We start from the raw sequence: 16,458 nt of genomic DNA, 5'->3' as shown, positions 1-16,458 counted from the left end.
GGAGGAAAATGTAGCCGGTCTGATTAGTAACTTCACGGATGACACTAAGGTTGGTGGAGTGGCAGAGAGTGTTGAGGATTGTCAGAAGATACAGCAGGACATAGATAGATTGGAGACTTGGGCAGAGAAATGGAAACTGGAGTTTAATACAGACAAATGAGAGGTAATGCATTTTGGTAGGTCTAACATAGAGGGGAAATATACCGTAAATGGCAAAAACTCTTAGGAATATAGAAAGTCAGAGAGATCTGGGCGTGCATGTCCATTGATCTTTGAAGATGGCAACACAAGTGGACAAAGTAGTCAAGAAAGCATATGCAATGCGTGCCTTCATTGGATGGGGCATTGAGTATAAGCTACAGCTGTATAGAACCTTGGTAAGGCTGCACTTGGAATAATGCACACAATTCTGGTCGCCACACTACCAGTAGAGGCTTTGGAGAGGGTGCAGAGGAGGTTTACCAGGATGTTGCCTGGTCTGGAGGGTGTTAGCTATGTGGAGAGGCTGAATACTCAGACTGTGTTCATGAGAAAGACGGAGGTTGAGGGGTGACCTGATAGAGGTCTACAAGATTGAGGGGCATAGATAGAGTGGATGGGCAGGCACTCTTTCCCAGGGTGGTGGGGTCAGTCACCAGGGGGCATATGTTTAAGGTCAGTGAGCCAAAGTTTAGAGGATATGTGCGAGGCAGGTTGTTTTACGCAGAGGGTGTTGCGTGCCTGGAACGCGTTGCCAGGGGAAGTTGTGGAAGCAGATACATTAGCGGCGTACAAAAGGCATCTTGAAAAACACATGGGATAGGATGGGTATAGGTGGGATACGGCACAAGGAAGTGCTGAGGGTTTTGGCAAAGGTTGGTATCATGACCGGTACAGGCTTGGAGGGCCGAAGGGCCTGTTCCTGTGCTGTACTGTTCTTTGCAATTATTCAGAGTCAGTATGGTTTTACGAAGGATAAATCGTGTTTGACCAATTTGCCAGATTCTTCGAAGATGTAACTAGCCAAGCGGATAATGGGGATACTGTAGATGCAGTATGTCTGGACTTCCAGGAGGCATTTGAAAAGTGCCACACAAAAGGTTAATAAACAAGGTAAGATCACATGGGATTAGGGGTAATTTAACAATAATAATAATCTTTATTGTCACAAGTAGGCTTACATTAACAATGCAATGAAGCTACTGTGAAAAGCCATTAGTCGCCGCATTCCAGCCCCCGTTCGGGTGCACAGAGGGAGAATTCAGGATGCCTGAAACATACGACAGGCCTCTCCCGGATTCTACCTGCCGCGTGGCGCCCTTGCTCGAGCACAATGTGCTGGTAGATCGTACCCTATGTCTTTTCATGTTCAGTGTTTGGATGTGCTCTTATTTCCTTTGGTTAGATTTGGGGGATCTTTGTCATTTGTTTTTTGCATCAATCTATTATTCCCTTTCCCGCAGGGCGGGCGCGGCCGAAAAAAACTGCCCTAAGTGTCATTTGATAGCAGTGGGGAACTCGTCAGCAGAGCCGAGGGGAAACTCCCTGAAAAACTCCCCACAAGAAATTTTTCCATTAAATTCCGCCCATAAAATATGAAGTGCCTGTCAACAGACCATTAAATAGGTTAAACAGCACCCAACTTGAGCTCTCGAACAAAGGAGTCTGCATCTCCCGGCATGTTCCCAAAAGTCACTTGAAGGCAAGCTGGATAGACTATTCCGAACTGGACTCCATTCTTGGCTTTCACTCCGTTAAAAGCTTTTTTTTTGTTAGATCCGCATTCGTATCTTGGTACAGCCTAACGGAGTGGCATTCCCACTTCAGATCATGATGTTCCCATGCCCATCGAAGAACCTGTTCCTTTTCTTTAAAACTATGAAACCTTCTGATCACCGCACGTGGCGAATCTCCAGATTGAGGCATCGGTCGAAGTGAGTGATGAGAGTGATCTAATTTTGTGGGGGATATTAATACACCCTCATCTACCATCTTGTAGGACATGTCCGAGACATATTCAGTCGGAGTGCGGCCCTCACACCCTTCAGTAACCCCACAATACGAATGTTCTGCCTCCTGGATCTATTCTCCAGGTCATTCAACTTGGTTTTGAATGATTTGTGGACTTCAACCACCGAAGTAAGTTTAGACTGCAGAGAGGTGATCTGATCACTGTGGTCCAATAATGATGCTTCCATACACTTAATTGTGGTTCCATGAGCTTTGACGGTCTTACTTGTGTTTTCAAGAGCCAAACGTAGGGGCCAAGGCCACTTCAACTGATCTTTTAGGACCCTCAACAAACTTTTTACCTCCAGAAGATCCCTGGCATGAAATTTCGGCGTAAATTCTTCATGGCTTTGCCTCCCTTCGGCATCTCAGAGAAGGGAAAATTCTTTTTTTAAAAAAATATTTTTATTAAGGTATTTGCAAAATTTTTCTGACAATAATGTTATGGGCGAGGTGTTTTCAGAACCCCAAAATGTATCATGGAGTCCAACCAACCTCCCCCTTTAATGGATTGTTGCTTTTCCAGCACACGTCTTGTTCCCCAGGTATGATATTACAATTATGGATATGTGGGTTTTTAAACACAACACAATGTTTATTCCATGAACTCAACTTAACCTCTTAAATAAACATTGGATCTCTTAACACCCCTTACTTCAAACATAACCCCGAAAACATTACAACACTAAATAATCCTTCAGTTATTCCTTTCAAAATCCAAGAGTGACTTAACACCTTTAAATAGAAACACATCAGGTTAAAGGCTTAACTATTATGAGTTTAAATCACCCAAATGATCCAGAGATAGTCTTTCATGGCAGAGATCACAGCTCACTGCAAACACAGATATAAACCAAGCTCGTTTCCAACTGCAAAACTAAACTGCATATTTGGCTGAACTGAGCTCAGCTCCACCCACTCTCTGACATCACTGTTTTCTTAAAGGTACATTGCTTAAACATCCAGTTCTTAATGGTACTCTCACATGACACCTCCCCCCAAGAAAAAAAAAACCCATCAACTTCAAGATGGTTTCATTTTTCACTTTTGCACCATCCACTAAGAAATGTACACAGTAAATATACCTTTTCGTTTTAAAAAAAAAAAAAACAACACATGCAGACAGGTATAACAATATCGTCCATTTTTCTTTGTTCTTCTTCCTCCAACCGAAATCCTTCTCGATTGACAGTCTCTTTGAACAAAGTCTCTGCACGATCCATCCATTCCTCTACTCCTCGGCCTTTCTCTTTCGAATCAGATACTTTAGTTCAATCTGACCACAGAGTCCAGTGGAATTCTCCAATACAGGATCATTGGTTACCACAGCTTTCGGGCAGTCAAATGCCTGTTGAAAGTCCGCTGTCCATTGAAAGTTTTGACGTTTCTTTAGCAAGTCCATCAGTGGAGCAACCACGCTACAAATCTTTTGCACAAAGGTTCGATCATTCATGCTACGAGATCGCATTATTTCCCTTCGTCTTGAGGGTATCGGAAACACCTCAGGGAAAGTGATTCGGGCTTCTCCAAATTCACTTTCGGCTAGGTTCATCACCAAACCCGCCACCTGAAGTCGACCGAAGAACTCCATACGATGTTTTAAATGTTCTTTCAATGTCTGGAAGTTGGAAATAAAAGCAGATTGTCCCATTTTCTCCATGCAATCCTTCAAACGTGGGATAGGATAAGAGTCCGTTCTTGTAACGGCATTCACCTTTCGATAGTCCACACACAACCGTTGGGTACCATCTGGTTTAGATACCATCACTATGGGTGAGCTCCATTGACTGCAACCCTCTTCAATTATGCCATTTTAAAGCATTCTCTCAATCTCTTTGTTAACCTGTGCCAATTTTAAAGGATTAAGTCTATATGGATGTTGTTTGATAGGAACAGCATTTCCCACATCTACATCATGTATAGCCATTTTAGTACTTCCCAATTTATCTCTACAAACTTGCCCATGTGATATCAATAACTCTTTCAGGTCAGTTCGTTTTTCCTCTGGAATTGTAACTTAACAATTCATCCCAATTTTTAAGAACATCCTCATTTTCCAATTTAATTTGAGGTATGTCAAATTCACAGTCATCTGGATTTGGTTCGTCACTTTGAGTTAAAATCATTAAAACCTCCTTTTTCTCTCCTTCCCTTTCAAAGTACCTTTTAAGCATATTCATATGACACACTCGGTGAGTCTTCCTTCTATCTGGTGTTTTTACCACGTAATTCCTTTCAATCTGATACGGTCCACAAAACCTAGCTTTTAAAGGCTCTCCTACCACTGGTAACAACACTAAAACTTTATCCCCACTGGCAAAACTACGAACTTTGGATTTCTTGTCCGCTACCCGTTTCATCACATTTTGTGCAACTTTCAAATGTTGTCTAGCCAATTCACCTGCTCTGTTTAATCGTTCCCTAAAATTTGACACGTAATCCAATAGTGTAATTTCTGATTTCTCACCCACCAATTTTTCCTTAATCAATCTAAGTGGTCCTCTTACCTCATGAACAAAAATTAGTTCAAAAGGACTAAATTTGGTAAACTCATTAGGTGCATCCCTAATTGCAAACAATACAAATGGAATTCCTTTCCTAATGCTCTGGATAATCTTGACAATACACCCTCAACGTTGTCTTTAATGTCTGATGCCACCTTTCTAACGCTCCCTGCGATTCTGGATGGTACGCAGTTGATTTAAATTGTTTTATTCCTAAGCTATCCATAACTTTTTTGAATAACTTTGAAGTAAAATTCGATCCTTGATCCGATTGAATTTCTGTGGGTAGTCCATATCTAGTAAAAAATGTAAGCAACGCCTCCACAATCCTTTTAGCTGTAATATTACGTACTGGAATGGCTTCTGGAAACCTCGTAGACACATCCATTATAGTCAAAAGATATTGATTCCCACTTTTTGTTTTAGGAAGCGGTCCTACACAATCAATTAGGACCCTCATAAAAGGTTCCTCAAATGCTGGAATGGGTATTAAGGGCGCTGGTTTTATCACTGCTTGAGGTTCCCCTATCACTTGACATGTGTGACATGATTGACAAAATTTAACTACATCTTTATGTAGTCCAGGCCAATAAAAATGTTTCTGGATTTTAGCTTGAGTTTTCCTTATTCCCAAATGACCTACCACTGGTACCTCATGTGCAACTCGCAGCACCCCCTTTCCATACCCTACCGTCAATACTACTTGATGAACTTCTGCCCACTTTTCATCCACCTGCATATGTACAGGTCTCCATTTTCTCATCAAGATATCACTTTTACGGTAATAACACTCTGGTATACTCTCAGATTCCTCTTCCGTATATGATTTCTGATATATCCGTTTTATGTCTACATCTTTCTGTTGTAACTCCGCCAATTTTCCTGAACTAAACATATCGACCTCATCCTCCACCTGTTCTTGTTCTTTTTCAACCATCTGATCAAAAAGTTTCTGATAATTGCACTTCAACTTCATCTTCACTCTTTGATTTCTCCTCTTGTCTTAACCTGTGACTTTGCGACCTTGTTACTACACAATCCGGAAAAATCCCAGGATATTCGCCCTTCAACCCTTCAGTTGTCTGATTTTCCACTGGCTTATCAACCACAGCAGGCATCATTCCCACCTGCGATCCAGCTATATCATTACCCAAGATAAACTGTATTCCTGGACAAGATAGTTTATCTATTACTCCTACTACCACTTCACCACTCTTCACTGGACTTTCCAACCTTACCTTATATAATGGAACACTACTCCTCTCACCCTGAATTCCACATATTACCACCTTTTCTGGCAACATTCTTCCCAAACTACATAATTCCTCATCTCTTAGCATTGAAGATTGACTAGCCCCTGTATCTCTTAAAATTGTGACTTCCTTACCTGCTCCTCCTGATACACATGAGTAAACTTTACCCACAAGTAAATTCTTTAAAGACATCTGGCATCTTCTTACCAATTACTTCTTGAACAGGCTGTACAATCATTTGCACCTCCTTCACTTCCCCTGGGCTTTCCTTTACCACTCTAACAAATCCCACTGTCTTATCCTGTTTTACCCCATCAGCCTTCCCAGTGCTTTTCTTCAACCGCCAACACTGTGACTTTACATGCCCTAGTTTATTACAGTGAAAACATTTGAAACTTTTCATTTCTTTTCCACCCTCCTGGATTTCTTTTTAAATCTGAGGTACACTCTCTTTATTGTCTCCCATCAGATCACCTTTACCTCTATCACTTGAGTATTTCTCATGTCCCCAGTTTCTATCCCTCACCGGCTGAAACTGATGTCGGAAACCAATCTTTGATTTATGAACTAATTCATAATCATCTGTCATTTCCGCTGCTAATCTCAGTTTTAACCCTCTGTTCTTCCACATGAGTTCTCACTACATTAGGAATTGAATTTTTAAACTCCTCCAAAAGTATAATTTCTCTGAGAGCTTCATATGTTTGGTCTATTTTCAAAGCCCTTATCTACCAATCAAAATTACTCTGTTTGAGCCTTTCAAATTCCATGTATGTTTGACCAAATTCTTTCCTTAAATTTCTAAACTTTTGTCTGTAAGCTTCAGGCACTAGCTCATATGCACTTAAGATGGATTTCTTCACCTCCTCATACGTTCCAGATACCTCCTCCGGTAGTGATGCAAACACTTCACTAGCCCTACCTACCAGCTTTGTTTGAATCAGTAATACCCACATGTCCTGTGGCCATTGCATTTGTTTAGCTACCTTCTCAAATGAAATGAAAAAGGCTTCTACCTCATTCTCGTCAAACTTTGGCAATGCTTGGACATATTTAAATAGATCTCCACCACGCCTTCGACTATGACGCTCTGTCTCATTATCCTCATCCATCTCCTCCAACTGTACGTGTCCCTTTGCGTCTGCCAATTTTAACTGATTTTCATGTTTCAGAGCCATTTTCCGAAGTTCAAACTCTCTCTCTTTTTCCCTTTCCTCTCTATCTCTTTCTTTCTCCTTTTCTTTTTCCTCTCTATCTCGATCTCTTTATTTTTCTTTCATTGCATATTCAAGCCGCTTTAATTCATTTTCATGTTCAAGCCGCTTTAATTCTTTTTCATGTTCAAGTTGCTTTAATTCTTTTTCATGTTCAAATTGCTTAAATTCTTTTTCATGTTCAAATTGCTTAATCTGCAACCGGAGCTTTGCCATATCTAATGAGTCAGAATGTATCACAGACAAACGTAAATGCGCAGATACCACGTTAAGTAACTCATCTTTTCGTATTTTGCTGGGCAGTGTTAACTGCAATGCTTTTGCCAAACCTAACAGTCTGTCTTTACTCTCTGTCTGTAAGGTATCACGTGTTACCGCGTCCAACCCCAAAAACCTCAGCCTCCGAAAGAGGCATTGTTCACAACACTCTCCCCACTTAAACTAAAATACCACACCGGAAAAGCAACAAACCTTCACTGTCTTTATGTTCACAAAAGCCAATCCAATAGATAGACTTTTATCCCGGATGAGCCCCCAATTGTTATGGGCGAGGTGTTTTCAGAACCCCAAAATGATTCATGGAGTTCAACCAACCGCCCCCAATTAATGAATTGATGCTTTTCCAGCACACAGCTTGTTCCCCAGGTGTGATATTACAATTATGGACACGTGGGTTTTTAAACACAACACAATGTTTATTCCATGAACTCAACTTAACCTCTTCAATAAACATTGGATTGCTTAACACCCCTTACTTCAAAGATAACCCTGAAAACATTACAACACTAAATAATCCTTGTTATTCCTTTCAACATCCAAGAGAGAATTAACACCTTTAAACAGAAACACATCAGGTTAAAGGCTTTACTATTGAGTTTAAATCATCCAAATGATCTCCAGAGATAGTCTTTCATGGCAGAGATCACAGCTCACTGCAAACACAGACACACACCAAGCTCTTTTCCAACTGCAAAACTAAACTGCAAAATGGCTGCACTGAGCTCAGCTCCACCCACTCTCTGACATCACTGTTTTCTTAAAGGTACATTGCTTAAACATCCAGTTCTTAAAGGTACTCTCACATGACAATAACAAAAATAATAACATTGACATGGTAAAATAAACATTTCCCCACCCGACCCAATCTTCACACACCTCAACCATCTAACACCGATCGATCCGCCCCCACCTTCAGAATGCTGCTTCTGCCGACATTTACATTTTCCCCGAGAAAGTCGACGAACGGCTGCCACCTCCGAGAGAACCCCAACATTGACCCTCTTAAGGCAAACTTTATTTTCTCAAGACTGAGAAACCCAGCCATATCACTAACCCAGGTCTCTACACTCGGGGGCTTCGAGTCCCTCCACATTAAAAGGATCCGTCTCCGGACTACTAGGGAGGCAAAGGCCAGGACGTCGGCCTCTTTCACTCCGTGAACTCCCGGATCTTCTGACACTCCAAAGATCACTACCTCTGGACTCGGCACCACCCGAGTTCCTAGCACCGTGGACATTGCCTTTGCAAACCCTGCCAAAACCCTGAGCTTTGGGCATGCTCAGAACATGTGGACATGGTTTGCTGGGGGTCCCGCGCACCTCACACATCTATCCTCTACCCCGAAAAACTTTCTCATCCTCGCCCCCGTCATGAGTGCCCGGTGGACCACCTTAAATTGTATTAGGCTAACCTGGCACATGAAGAGGAGGAATTGACCCTGCTTAGAGCGTCCGCCCATAGACCCGCCTCCAACTCTCCACCTAGCTCGAACACCCACTTGCCCTTAAGCTCCTCCACCAGAGTTTCCTCTGCCTCCAACAGCTCCTGGTAGATATCCGACATCTTCCCCTCCCCCACCCAGGTACCGGAAACTACTCTATCCTGTATCCCCCGTGGCGGCAGCAGCGGAAATGCCGGCACCTGCTTTCTCAGGAAGTCTCACACTTGTAAATATCTTAAAAACCATTCCTAGGTGGCAGTTTAAATTTATCCTCCAGCGCCTTCAAGCTGGGAAGGCTCTCATCTATAAACAGATCCCCCATCCGTCTAATACCTGCCCTCTGCCAACTCTGGAACCCGCTATTCAGCCTGCACGGTGCAAACCGGTGGTTGTTGCAAATCGGGGTCCAAACGGACGCACCCTCCACCTTCCCATACCTCCTCCATTGCCCCCAGATCCTCAGTGCCGCCACTACTACCGGATTTGTGGAGTATCGGGCCGGCAGGAACGGCAGAGATCTCGTTACCAATGCTCCCAGAATGGTGCCTTTAAATGACGCAGCCTCCAACCGCTCCCATGCCGACCCTTCCCCCATTACCCACTTCCTAATCATGGCTATGTTAGCCGCCCAGTAGTAATTGCAGACGTTTGGCAGTGCCAACCCCCCCCCCCCAACTACGCTCCAACCACATTTTCTTCACCCGCGGGGTTTTATTTGCCCACACAAAGGCCGAGATGATCTTGTTCACCCGCTTGAAAAAGGCCTTAGGGATGAAGATGGGGAGGCACTGAAAGACAAACAGAAATCTGGGGAGGACCGTCATTTTCACGGTCTGTCCCCACCCCGCCAATGACAACGGGAGCATGGCCCATCTCTTAAAGTCCCCTTCCATTTGCTCTACCAACCGGGATAGGTTAAGCTTATGTAATGCCTCCCATTTCCGGGCCACCTGGATTCCCAGATAGCGAAAGCTCTTCCCTACCATTCTAAGCGTTGGCTCTCCCAGTCTCTCCTCCTGCCCTCTAGCCTAGCCTGAATCACGAACATCTCGCTCTTCCCCATGTTCAATTTATACTCCAAAAAACTACCAAATTCCCCCAAGATCCGCATAACCTCCCCATCCCCTCCGGCGGGTCCGAAATGTACAAAAGCAAATCGTCCGCGTAGAGCAAGACCCGGTGGTCCACCCCCCCCTCCCCCTCGAATCAGCCCCTGCCAGTTCCTCAAAGCTCTTAGCGCCATGGCCAGTGGCTCTATAGCTAGAGCAAACAATAACGGGGAGAGGGGACACCCTTGCCTCGTCCCTCTATATAATTTAAAATACCCCAATCTCAGCCGGTTCGTACACACGCTAGAGAAAAGAAAATTCTATTCCGCTTAATTACACGAGTTCCTGAGAAGTTTGTGGCGCCAGGAAAAAGGGCAAAAAGATCAGCTTTCCAGCAGGAGCCACCGCGTGTGTATCCTCCCCTTACATCACACCACCAAAGTCCCTTTATTTTGAATATATAGTAATGACTTGGATGTAAGAATAGAAGGTATGATAGCCAAATTTGCAGATGACACTAAAATAGTAAGTTGCAATGAGGAAATGAGAAATTTACAAATGGACATAGATAGGTTAGGTGAGTGGGCCAAAACTTGACAGATGGAGTTTAAAGTGGACAAGTGTGAAGTTATCCATTTTGGTCGGAAAAATGGAAAGGCAACTTATTATCTAAATGGAGAGAACCTTCAGAATGCTTTGGTGCAGAGGGATTTGGGTGTCTTCGTGCATGAATCACAGAAAACGAGCATGCAGGTACAGTAGGTAATAGGAAGGCAAATTGAATTTTGGCCTTTATACCTAAAGGAATAGAGTATAAAAGTAGGGAAGTGTTGTTGCAACTGTATAAGGCACTGGTGAGTCCGCACCTGGAGTACGGTGTACAGTTTTGGTCCCCTTATTTGAGAAGGGATGTAGCTGCATAGAGGCAGTTCAGAGGAGGTTCACTACATTGATTCCAAAGATGAGGGGTTTGTCTTATAAAGAGAGATTAAGACGTTTAGGCCTATACTCTTGAGTTTAGAAGAACGAGAGGAGATCTAACTGAGGCATATAAGATGATAAAATGTATTGACAAAGTAGAAATAGAGCGGATGCTTCCTCTTGTGGGGCAATCTTGAACAAGAGATCATAGTTTTAGGATAAGGGGGAGCAGATTTAAAACAGAGATGAGGAGAAATTACTTCTCTCAAAGGATCATGAATTCACTACCCCAGAGTGCGGTGGATGCTGGGACATTGAGTAAATTTGAGGAGATAGACAGATTTTTATTTAGTAATGGGTTAAAGGGTTATGGAGAATGGGTAGGAAAGTGGAGTTGAGGCTGAAAAAAGATTAGCCATGATTGTATTGAATGGCAGAGTGGGCTCGAGGGGCTGAAATGGCTACTCCTGCTCCTAGTTTCTCTTGTCTAAGCCCATTCATTGGAATGGTGACTCCGAGGCGATGACAGCCTCACTGGGAGAGTTGAGAGTTGCTGAGGAGGGTAGGTCACCTTGAGGGCTCCTCAATGTAGAGGCAGCCTCAGAGGGGTAAAATTAAACTAATAAATCAGAGGAATCAGCAGATAGGTTCCTCTATTCAGAGGGAAAACCCCGCTGAGTGCATTTTTTTTTGGCTTCATAATATTATATCTAATTACATTTTGTTTGATATAAACAAGTTAACATCTGGGTTAAAATAGTAAAAAAAAGGAATGCCATAAAAATATACTAAGATTCTCTACGCGAATATCATAAAGAGCAACTGGATTTTTTCCTGGAGTCTTGGAATTTTGAGGACGTGATTACAACAAATTTCATGTTTTATTTGTTGCTCCAATTCTCCACAGTTCAATATGAAAGACAATAGCAAATGCTAACAATAAATATACCCATAAACCACTAAATTTAAATACCAACAAGAGTAGTAAGCTTTTTAAATTCTGAGCATAAAAAGAGTTAAGGTCCTCTTCTTATGGATTGCATTTTCATTGAAAGCTTGGACACAGTTCATTAATATTTCACATTGTGCTTCAGTTCTATGAAATGTCAATCAGATGTATTTTAATATCACTTGGAATTGTTACAAGGTGAGTGAGGTAAGAGCAACAGCCATCTGGAGGAGTCAGCTAGGAACTCATTTTAATTTTCATGTCGCCTCTAGTTGCAAGGTTGAGGCAAGCTGCCAACAAGGCACATGCTCACCACAGGCAACTCACCAATTAGCAGAGAGGGAACACAAAGATACTACAGCTTCTTAAGGGTGTGTTACAGCATAAAGAGGTGCGATATTTATAGTCAAAACAGGAAAGCAACACTGTAAGCTGTGGAGTGATATCTATGGGTAAGAAAAGTTCCAATATGTCTCTGAAAGGAAAGTAAAGGCCTTGGTTTAATGTATCATCTAAAAGAGAACATTTCCCTCAGTACTGCAGAGGTACTCGCCTAGATTATGCATTGGAGTCTTTGGAGAGGAGCTTAAACCTAGAACCTTCTGACTTGGGAGGTGAGAGAGCTGTCAGAGTCAAGGCTGACCCCTGACAGCAACAACTGGCAACATATTACTATAGATCTTACAGTACATCACGATCCATTAAAAACACATGTCTCACCTGATGCTACTGTGGAGGTTTTGTTGCTTGCAGCAAAGCGGTAAAAAGGTGGATTATCACAATGCAGGACAACAGGGTTTACAGGCTCAGTCTGTTGCATCTCGAACAACAACTCTTCCATTGTCTGAATAGTGTTGTTACGGCATAAGTAGATTACTACTTTCTTTATCTGAAACATGATAGATTTACATTTATTACGTAAATTACAACATTTATATAGCATATTCAATGTAGAAAAAGTTTGAATGCACTTTACAGAAAGATAAGGAAACATGGGGCACTGATCGGAGGAAGGAGATTGAGGGATTATGGCCAAAAACCTATTGGCTGTCAAAAACTTGACTTTTAAGGAGTGTTATGATCTCAGTAGAGATTGTCATAATATACACTAGTATATTATGGTGCAGACACACACACACACACACACACACACTGATGGACATGTAGTGGGTCCAATCAGCATACACAACACCGCAGCCAATCACCAGTGAGAGCACACGCACTATAAAGAGAAGGGACAGGAGAGTTCCCGCTCATTCTAGCAGCAGCGAGCTCGGAGCACAGAGCTCACAGCCTACAACACAGACATTCACCATGTGCTGAGTGCATCACCTGGTTAGGACTAGGCAAGGGTCAACAGTTAAAGCTGGTATTGCATTTACCCACAGTTCAAGTATGTTAATATAGTTAACCTTATAATAAAATAGAGTTGCACCACTTCCAGTGTTGGTGACCTGTTTGTGAAACAGAACACCCAACACATCAGAGATCAGAAACATTTTCATTTTTTGGGCAAATCTAAAAACCCATGGATTTACTAAAGGAATGAAGCACAAGATTCACCATTTAAAACAAAATAATTTTAAGATATAAAAATCAATGAACATTAATATCAATAACTGCACTCTATGTTAAATAGCCAGTTATGATATTAAAAGTACAATGCACACAGTTACTTACATGCTAAACTGAACTTCTTAACTCCAACCTTCTTCTACACCCATTTGACTTATACCCCAAACAAAAAATTCAAGTCAGATAGGTACTTATTAGAGATTGGAAGATTAATCATTTGGTCTGAGTACTGTTTCAAGGATCTGTATAAAGTTTGAGATGTTGCGTGCCTTCTGTATCGTTCCTGTAAGGCTGTGCCTTCAAATCCCCTCCAATTGTCTCATCGTTTTAGACTCCTAGTTCAAACAGGCATCACCAGCATATTAAGTGTAGCCACCTCATGTCAGAACTCCCTATCAAAGGATTTAAACCCTTTTAGCCTGGATGTTCCATGCAGCTATATTGTTCTAAACTCAGTTGCTTAAAATAATGGAACCATCCACAGCACCTACAATCCATGTATTTAACTGCTTATTTATCCTTTTATTTACTATTATCTTCTCTGCAGCTTGGTCACATGATCAGTTTGTGCAAGCAAGTTGCTTTTAACAAGAAATTATTTTCCAGAGATTCTCCTCTCCCGCGCCGGTTGGGAGAATCGCCTGGGTCACCAAATTTTCCCACGACGCCGGTCCGACGTCCTGCGGACGGCGCCGGGGGGAACCCGCCGTTTTGGGCTGGCCGCTTGGCCCATCCGGGCCTGAGAATAGCAGGGCTGCTGGAGAATCGCCATTTTGGGTGTCTCGGGCGATTCTCCGGCCTGGCGGAACTCGACGGGGCCGTTCTCGACACTTGGGAGAATCGCCTGGGTCACCAAATTTTCCCACGACGCCGGTCCGACGTCCTCCCGCGATTCTCCCAAGTGACTTATGGACCCAAAATGGCGATTCTCCAGCAGCCCTGCTATTCTCAGGCCCGGATGGACCAAGCGGCCAGCCCAAAACGGCGGGTTCCCCCCGGCGCCGTCCGCACCTGGTCGCTGCCGGCGGGAACAGCGTGGGAATGCTGGGGGGTGGGGGGGATCCTGCACCGGGGAGAGGGGCCTCAAATGGGGTGTGGCCCGCGATCGGTGCCCACCGATCGTCAGGCCGTCCTCTCTAAAGGAGGACCTCCTTTCTTCCGCAGCCCCGCAAGATCCGTCTGACATCTTCGTATGCGCGGGTTGGCGCCGGCCAACACATGCGCGGGTGACGCCAGTTATGCGGCGCCGGCCGCATTATGTATGCGGCGCCGCCTTTACGCGGCGCCAAGGCCTGGCGCGTGTAAATGATGCAGCGCCGCTCCTAGCCCATTATCGGGCCCTGAATTGGTCGGGATAGGGGCCATTTCGCGCCGTCGTGAACCTCGATGGCGTTCACGACGCCGTTCACACTCTGCCTCCATTTTGGAGAATCCCGCCCATCATTCTTAAATGCACCATCGCCTCAAAATAAACTATGGGTGCGATTTAATGGCTGCGTTGCACTTGAGCAAGAGCACGATTAAGTCATTAGATCATGGGAGAGGCCAATATCGAAAACCGCGCCGGGAACCAATCAGTTTGCGATCTAACTGGCCTGCTCTCATAGACCAAATCAGGATTCTGCCGTGGCGTGATGAGAAACCAACAGTCACCTTTTAAGGCCAATCTCCATCCAATTAATGGGAACGAGCCCTTATCTAATGATTTCCCGTGATCTAACCGCCTCTCCAGCGTCACGTGGACACCAATTAGTAGACCTTTTTAAAAACGTAAAGCTGGCAGAATGGCTGCTGCGGGATCCGAGGAGGCAATGAGCCCGGGGCACTGGGTTGCTGCCCCAGTGCTCAGGGTGGGGGGGAAGAGGCCCCATGGGGGGCAGTGCCCAGTCTAGGTAACGTTACGTGCAGGCATCTGGCGTACTGAGGTCATGGGTGCCCTATTTGCCCGGGCAGCTAACTATATAAACTTCGACATGGACCAGGCCGCAGGATTCTCCCCATTGTCAGGATGCCCCAGGTCCAGGGGCAATAGGTGGCACACACGTTGCTTTGCAAGCACCGGACCGTCAGGGAGTGCCCTACATCAACAGGAAGGGCTTCAACTCCCAGAACATTCAGCTCATGTGCGACCACCACCTGAAGATCATGCACGTGTGTGCACGCTTCCCAGGGGGTGTGCGCGACAGCTACATCCTGGGACAGTCGGACATTCCTGGCCTCTTCGAGGACCACCCCAGGATTGCCATTTGGCTCTTGGGGGACAAGGGGTAGCCGCTGAGGACCTGGCTAATGACGCCGGTGTGGAGGCTGGTGATCGATGTGGAGACCCGATACAACGAGGCCCATGTGGCCACCCGGACTGTCATTGAGTGGTGCACCACAACCTGGCACAGCAGCGGGGTGATGTGCTGGATGTGGAGGGAAATGTGGCCACCTTCAAGGAGGAGGATGAGGAGGCATCGGACCAGAAGGGGCTGGATGACGAGCCCGGGAAAGACCCGCATGACCAGCTGGAGGATGGTGGACGGCGGCAGCGGGAGGGTCCGACAAGCCCGCAGTCTGGCGGGGAAGGGTGGCATGGGTGGCACTGCTGAACATTGGTGGGTCAGGGCATGGCATAGCACAATGCTGAGCGGGGGCGGTGCCAGGCGCATGCTCGTGGGGGGTGGGGGCGAAGGTGCCAACACACCTGTGTGGCGCAGTGGAAGTCGTTGATCTGCTTACGGCAATAGTCCTGGTGATGCTACCCAAGCTGAAGGTCCCTGTCACTTCCTCTCAGGCGGCACCGGCTGACCCTCCGAGCCTCTCGGGAGAACAAAGCATCCCGCCTGGTCTGCACCTCGTCTAACAATCTGCCAGGTTGACATCCCTGAATCGTGGGGCTGGTCTCCTCAGTGGCATGGCTGCGGGTTGTGTGGGGTTTGCTCTGCAGGATCGGTTTAAGTGCTGCTCCCCCTTGTTAGCGGGGATCTGGCAGGCGCTGTCCCAGTCAGTGGGACCATCATTTGCCCGTGGAGCCTCGTTAAGTGGAAAAGAAATGAAAATCGCTTATTGTCACAAATAGGCTTCAAATGAAGTTACTGTGAAAAGCCCCTACCGGTACAATTAACGTTTGATACTGGTGAGGCCTCGCTGGGCCGAGCGTCGGGAAGCTCACGGCAGTTCCCGCTCGCTACCACACTGACAAACTTTTCCATTAAATCGCGCCCTACAGGTTTTCCCGCAAAAGCACCTAGGTATTACAAGAGAAACTTAATGGAGGAAAGGCAGGTGGAGAGTTTTGG

The 16,458-nt window shown here is 45.0% G+C and overlaps 1 protein-coding gene across 6 annotated transcripts in view; it reads right to left on the bottom strand.

Moving 5' to 3' along the window:
* LOC140391931 (protein furry homolog) overlaps nt 1-16,458 on the bottom strand; it is a 790,380-nt gene that overhangs the window by 226,179 nt on the left and 547,743 nt on the right. For all 6 annotated transcript variants that reach the window (XM_072476991.1, XM_072476992.1, XM_072476988.1 and 3 more), the window contains one exon: nt 12,320-12,488. In XM_072476991.1, the coding sequence (XP_072333092.1) occupies nt 12,320-12,488 (169 nt within the window). The remainder of the gene's footprint in view (nt 1-12,319; nt 12,489-16,458) is intronic.

Source organism: Scyliorhinus torazame, chromosome 15 (assembly GCF_047496885.1).
Source record: "Scyliorhinus torazame isolate Kashiwa2021f chromosome 15, sScyTor2.1, whole genome shotgun sequence".
NCBI classification, from domain to species: Eukaryota; Metazoa; Chordata; class Chondrichthyes; order Carcharhiniformes; family Scyliorhinidae; genus Scyliorhinus; species Scyliorhinus torazame.
The sequence above is the reverse complement of the archived record's forward strand: the minus strand, read 5'-3'. Positions and strand labels throughout refer to the sequence as shown.